Source organism: Lagopus leucura, unplaced genomic scaffold (genome assembly GCF_019238085.1).
Source record: "Lagopus leucura isolate 7727_CA_CO unplaced genomic scaffold, USGS_WTPT01 Super-Scaffold_100015, whole genome shotgun sequence".
Taxonomy (NCBI): Eukaryota; Metazoa; Chordata; class Aves; order Galliformes; family Phasianidae; genus Lagopus; species Lagopus leucura.
In genome coordinates this window covers 17,028,219-17,035,155 of record NW_024962269.1, presented here as the reverse complement: position 1 = coordinate 17,035,155, position 6,937 = coordinate 17,028,219, and the positions used below count along the sequence as shown (strand labels likewise).

General features: G+C 46.3%; 1 protein-coding gene across 1 annotated transcript; it reads left to right on the top strand.

Moving 5' to 3' along the window:
- The first annotated feature begins 467 nt into the window (after nucleotides 1–467).
- CIAO2A (cytosolic iron-sulfur assembly component 2A) lies at nucleotides 468–5,185 on the top strand. The gene is made up of 5 exons (XM_042875707.1): nucleotides 468–650; nucleotides 1,174–1,338; nucleotides 2,756–2,805; nucleotides 3,918–3,963; nucleotides 4,728–5,185. The coding sequence occupies exons 1-5, from the start codon at nucleotides 524–526 to the stop codon at nucleotides 4,823–4,825; spliced, it is 486 nt and encodes a 161-aa protein (XP_042731641.1). The 5' UTR covers nucleotides 468–523; the 3' UTR covers nucleotides 4,826–5,185.
- The last annotated feature ends 1,752 nt before the right edge of the window (nucleotides 5,186–6,937 follow it).

The window sequence follows — 6,937 nt, the reverse complement described above, 5'->3', positions numbered from 1 at the left end:
CGCCCTCAGCGGCGGCGACCCGCGCCCCCGGCCGCCATCTTGGAGGGGCCGTCCTCGCTTCCGGTCTGCTGACGGCGCCGCGCTGGGACTACAACTCCCGGCATGCACCGCTGCACGGCGCAGCGCTTCCAGCCGCACTCTTCCTGGGGGCGCGCCACGCTAAGAGGGGAGAAACCGAGAGCGTTGGTCGCCTCTTGGGCCGCGTTAGTGCGGGGTGGTCTGAAAGGGCCGGAACCTTTTGCTGTGAACCGAGCCCCGTCCCCACGCCGTTACTTGGACAAAGGCCTTTCTCAGCCTGCGAACGACGCGGCTCAGCAGTTTGTATGGTTAACGTCACGGCTCGCCGCTCTGCAGCTGTGCAACCGCGGGAGAACAAGCAGAGCCCGGCAAGCGGCGCTTCCCCACGCCCCGCCCGCAGCGAGCGGCAGCCGCGCCCCGCAGCGCCCCGCCCCTGGCGCACCTCCCTCTGCCGGACGGTGGCCGCGCGGGGCCGTTTCGCGCTCTCCCATGGCGGAGCGGGAGGATGTCGCTGGTGCTGGGGCTGCTGTCGCACACGCTGAGCAGAGTGCTGCGGTACTCCGGGCTGCGTAGGGGCTGCCATGCCCCGCCCCGCAGGGCCATGGAGCAGGACAAGGCGCTCGAGGTTTACGGTGACTGGCGGAGCTGCTCGGGGCCGCGCGGGGCGGGACGCGGGCGGGCCTGGAAGCGGCGGCGGAACGGGAGCCGCGCGGTGGCCGTAGGTTGTGCTTAAGGTGCTCTCGAAGCGTCATCCGTGGAGCCCGGGCTGAGGAGGGGAGGGCAGAGGTGGGGAGGAGGATCGACCCGCCTCGTCGCAAAGTTAGACGTGGGAAAACGCGAAGGGCGAGCAGCGTTGTGTGAAATGCGGCACCGGAGCTTTGTGCTGGGATAGGCTGATTTTAAATCGCTTGCAGTTCTGAAGGTGTTCTGTGTCCATTAGTAGGTATTGATTAGAATGGGATGGTGAAAGCAATAGCAAATACAGCAGGTGGTTCGATCTGCCCAGCTCCCAGGGAACTCGTAATGCACTGCTGGTATTTACAGCTGTGCCTCGGAACAGGATCGAAGCGAGCGCTGCCGGGAAGATGGCTTTTAATTAGAAGCATTAAGTTTAGGAAAGTGACTTTGTTGTCGCTGGCTCATCTTCTGCTTTAGATATCATCCGAACCATCCGGGACCCGGAGAAACCAAACACTTTAGAAGAACTGGAAGTGGTGACGGAAAGCTGCGTCAAAGTGAATGAGATTGGCGAGGAAGAGTATCTGGTTGTCATCAGGTTCACGCCAACAGTACCTCACTGCTCCTTGGCTACTCTCATCGGTAACATTTCTGTTTCATTACATCTTCAGCAATGAGCGCGAAGTTAATTTTAGATTGTCTGAATAATATTAGTTAAAGTTCAGTATCGTTTTACCAGCAGTTTAGCTGTGAATTTCATCTTGAGTGCCCTTATGGCCATACAAACAAGGAACAGAAGGAATGGGGAGTTGTTGAAGGTCGTATTATGGAATCACAGAGTGGTCTGGGTTGCAGAGGAGCACAACGCTCATCCAGCTCCAACCCCCTGCTGTGTGCAGGTCACCAACCAGCAGACCAGGCTGCCCAGAGCCACATCCAGCCTGGCCTTGAATGCTTGCAGGGATGGGGCAAGCAGGTCGTCTGTTTTTCTCACGTTAGGAAAACTTCAGAACAAAGCAGCTCTCAAAAATCTATTCAGAAGCAGCATGGAACACAGTGTGTGACCTGTGAAGCAGGTTCCTCATTCTGTTGCAGTAAAAGATTATGGTGATTATTTTAAATAATCGGGTAGCATGTGTAAGAATAGAGGCAGTAAACAGTCGTTTTCTTGGTTTTGTTCTTTTTTTCCCACAAACGTCCTCATCTGCACAGAGTTCTCTGAAGTGCTTTGGGGTGCATTTGCTGTTAGCACTGGCTCACCTGAGCACAAACCAGGGCTGCAGCGTGGCTGTGGCTGTCCATGTGCAGCTCAGTGTGGAGCCAGGTTGTGGGGAGACGTGCAGCAGTAGGGCTGTCCTCTAGCTGGGGTGTTGCTCTCCAAGACAAACTGCAGTTCTCTGCTCAGTCACTTTGGAGACTTTCTCAGCAGTACTACTTGCTACATACAAATCCATACTTTCATATTTTTTAAGTAAAATTCGAATGCTGATTGTTGATGCACAGCTTTTCTCTTATTGCAGCAGCTTATTTTTTGGTAGATTTATGTGGCCCCAAGGATGACGTTTTTTGAGTGCTATTTTCAATTATTTTCCAGTTCTGCATGTTAGACATCTAAAATAGTGAAGTTATGAGCTTGAGTTCCAAAGTGTTGCAGGCAGGCCTTGCAACTATTCTTCCAACATTTTGTTTTGGGTTTTTAACAAAAACAAGCTAAGCATTCTTCTCAGCATAGAGACAGCCACAACAATAGCCAGAAAGCTCTATCAAAAGGGCAGAAGGCTGGAAATGGTGGAATTTGCATGCATCCAGTGTTTCTCAGGGGTGCTGGGGACCAAAACCTCCTAAGTTTGTAAGGCAGGTATGAGCTCAACCGAGAGACTTCCTGAAAAGGGTCAGCAATGTGATTTGGTCTCCTCTGTGGCTTTTGCTGCTCAGAATGCAGAAGGAAGAGGTTGCCAAGTATAGTGGTGGGTTTCATTGTTAAATACGTGTTCTCTGAAAATGCACCTCAAAACCTTGAATTTGACAGGGATGTCTCTTAATCTGCTTTGTTTACCAGGCCTTTGTTTAAGAATAAAACTTCAGAGATGCTTGCCTTTCAGACATAAGGTAAGATATCAGTTCTGAAACCTGCTTCAAGCTACAGGAATAAGTACTTCCAATGCTAAGTGTTCTTTAAGAAAGGATATGCTGCAGGATTGAGCAACTTGCAAACCGTGATAAAGGATGAGTCTTTTAAACAGCCTGTTGTTTATGGAGGAAGTGAACATTGCAGAGCAGGAGTACTGGAAGGGACCTCTGAATAAATGTGGTGATTCCTTTCCTTTACAAAACAGTTTGTAGCTTGTTACACAGCGTTGCTTTTTGAAATCTTTTGTTTTTATAGTTGCCAGCTTCATCTTTCCAGTTACGGCAGTGTGAAGCAAGGCTTGTATTTCTAGGTAATTAGGAAGATGGCGATCTGTTACGCTGGACACATGATAACAAGTGGGTTTTGCTTCAGTGAGATAAAATAAGATGCACTGGACTTGTTTACTTTTCCTTTGCTACAGCAGTTCCATGACGTTTCCTTGCTGTTCTGTTTGTTAGACATTGTTGGTTTGTTTGTTTGGTGTTTGTTTTTTTTGCCAGGCTTGTTCAGTTAAATGCATGAAGTCAATTTGGGCCTGTTTAGCATTTAGTCTTACAATCTCTCCCAGGCAGAAACCAGATAATGTACTATGCCACCATTTCAGATAGAACATGTGTTTCTTGTCATTGAGTAAGACTTAAAAGGAATATCTTTTTACAAATCTGTTCCTAAGGATGTCTTCCCAAGAGTTCTTAGCTTGTGAAAGTGACACTTGCAGTTCTGGTGGCTTTCAAACAAATAGTCCTTGAGCTGTGACCAGCAGAGAACTTGTCAGGAAGGAAATGCCAATTCTGCACTGTTTCCAAGCAGCCCAGCTGCAATGGATTTTTCACATGAGCCATTGATATTAGTGAGACATGAATGCTGCCACAGTTTTGAAGGAGTACTGAGGCCTCCTTGAATGGAGATAGATCTATTGCAACACAGTCACGAGGCTCAGATCAGTTGCTGTCAGTGGTTCCCTTCCATTGTATAGGAACATTTTGAAAGGTACAGATTCCATGCATTGTATGTGTTTGGTAGTTTTTTGTTTTGGTACTGGATCTATTTTACAGTTGATGAATGCATCTAACACTGATCTCTCCTCTAGCTGGAAATCTACATATCTGAAGGTACACATTCCACTGAAGAAGACAGTAAGTAGAGCTTTAGACTCTGTGTTCTTTGGGAAGTTGCTGTTATGCTGCTCAGTTATTAGCATGAAGAACTTCCTGCCTGGTTGATGATCTTAACACTGTGAAGTTTATCTGTATTTTTAAAATAAAATCTGTAGGACACTGAATTCTTCCAGAGCTGCATTTAATCACCATCTCAAACAGCTGCTAAAGCCTCTGTTGAGGCGACGCCTCGGCCCCTGTTCTTAACCAGCAGAAATCTTTATGTGGGGGAAAACCAGTTCTTGCCATTAAATGACAAGACATTGAACCTGGAGAACACCGACTACTAATTTGTCACAAACTTCACACTTCATTTGAAGACACTTGATTAGCATACCTTGTACCTTGTATTCTTTTCCTAAACAAGAAAAGCAGAAAACTTTTGGTTCTGATGGATGTTTTTTTGTGACTGAGTGCTCCCTCGCTCTGTTTTACAATTTCCTGTTAACCTCTCCTCTCAACTCCTTGGCTTTGTGCTCAGCTATACAACCTAGATGTCTGCCAGCACAGCAATTCACCATTTCAGTTTGGGCTGTTGTGCAAACTTCAGTCCTCTGCCTGAATAGAGATTTGCAGTGAGGTGGGCAGAACGCACTGTTTCTGTAACGCAGCATTTTCTCCCTCTTTGAGTTGGCCATTCTGGGGGCTTGGAGAAACTCCGCCTTGCACTTGTGCTCACGGTGCTGTATGCGTAAAGTACCACTCAGAACTGCTTCTGACTTCACTTCCCCTATGTTTTGCAGTCAATAAGCAAATCAACGACAAAGAGAGAGTCGCAGCTGCGATGGAGAATCCAAACCTGCGTGAGATCGTGGAGCAGTGCGTGACAGAGCCTGACTAGGAGCTGCAGCACACAGCATTTTGATACGTTTCTTAAAGTTATCTTTGTTTAAAAAAGAGGAATCAAAGCCTTGAGTTTAATACTTGAGTTCTTTTTATCTTCTGTATGTTTTTTAAAAAAATTGTTTATAAGATAGATATAAATTATGAAAAATCAGTCTCTAAAATAAAACAAAGTATATAGTGTTAAGAGTTTGTAATATCTGGTGTCCAGAGAAGTATTTTATCTCATTAAAAAATGAAACAGCACCGTATGTATTGCCTTCTGATAGACATTGTGACACAAACGCAGTTTTGCAGGTTAAATTTCTATGGTTTCAATCACCGCACTGTAAAAATAAAAGAGATTCTTGTACTGAAATGCTGCTTTGAGATCAGCACCTTTTTTTTTTTCTTTAGCTTAGGTTTGGGTTTCTGCTAGAGAACTTAACGTTTATTCAACTTGTTTGTTTCCAGTGAACACATTAAAATTGAAATGAATTCAGTGAACCGGGAACCAAGCGATTGGACTGCAGCCTTTACCGAGACCCCATTTTTGCTAAATGTCTGTATTGTTTAGAAGTACATGTTTCTGATTCTGGTTTCCAATTACCTTGAGGGTAAGTTTTCCTGTGGCAACGTGTTGCCAGTTTGATCCTGCTGTTTGTTGCAGCTTACCTGCAGCGTGGGACAGGAGAGAAGCCTGCAGCCTGTGGTCACTGCTGTTCTGTTTCTTTTTGCTGCTGCCTCTCTAATCTGATCTGGGGCATCCATCATGTTGTCAGCTGTCACGTGTTTTCTCTCAAGTCCCCCGGGGTTCATTTCCTGCTGCAGCTGTGGGTTTGACCATGCACTTACTTTCCCTGAAGAATTAGGCGGATATTTCTCTCGGCTGTCCTCGGGGAGAAGTGATGTTCAGGATCCACAGCACAGCCACAGGAGGGCCCCAGTGCTGAGCTGTGTGCAGCTGTGTGCTGCTGGCTGGCAAACCATTCCCAGATCCTGAGGTGTTACCTGGGCAGTGCAAAGCAGCTTGTGCAACTGGTTTTCCCCCAGGTAAAAAACTTGGGTTGGAGCCTTTCCCAAGTGGAGCTGTGATGACTGTAGCAGGCTTGTATTTGGTTAAACAGCGAGAAATCCTCAGAGTTCTGTGCAACATCTGTTGAGATTTCTGGGATTTGTAACCATTTTAATAATGAGCTTCATGAAGCTCTCCTGAGGGCATGAATGACTGAATGGGTTCCATCTAGGCTGCGCGTTATGAACGGTGGAGAAAATGTTCTTGTAGAACGACGCTCTGACGGATGTCACAGCTGTAATCTCCCTGCTTCAGTGCCAAAGTCCCACTTTGGTCAAAATCAACAATCTGTGTATTTACATTTCAGCTGGAATAGTCTACCACAATATATCCTAAAAGAGGCATTTAGAAAGGTTTTGTATTGTTTTTTTTTCCAGCAGGCTCTTGAAATGGCAACAGCTCCTGCCAGCTAAGTTTACAGATGAAGAGCAGAGGGAGATCTTGTCCTGTGAAAGAATTACATTGGTAGCATGTGCTGTGATTCTCTTGGAAGGTCTGAGGCCTCCTCTGATGCACTAACATGGTGAGATGATGAAATGCTGCGTCGGCAAATGGCCACAAAGTAAAGGCACTTCATTCTCCAAGTACTTGGCGCCATGAGAATGTATTTTGTTTCCTCTGGAAGCATTTTTGGAAATTGTGTGTTTATTCACTGAGAATTTGTACATCACAGTTTTAATCACTGCATCTCCAAAGGCAAACTTAGAATGGACAGCAGCCCCCAGTAAGCTCACTAAGAGACTGTTCTGAAAGCAGTGACATTCAGCAGTGAGCAGTGAGCTTGCTTTGAGAATCTCCAGTAAGAGCTGACAAGAAGGGGAGCTTGTTTGTGAGTTATTTTAGCATGATGGTGCCTGAAGGCTCCTGCTGACATTGGGCTCTACTTTTTTAGGCTTTTAAGAAAGAAACAGTAGGGGGTAATCTGCCATTTCAAACCTCCTAAATCATTCAGGATGCCCTAGGAAGGATGAGCAGCACCATGGCAGAGTAAACACAAAATGTGTTGCAAACAGAAAATAAAAGAGTTAACAGTCTTTAATTAATAAAGGATGCATT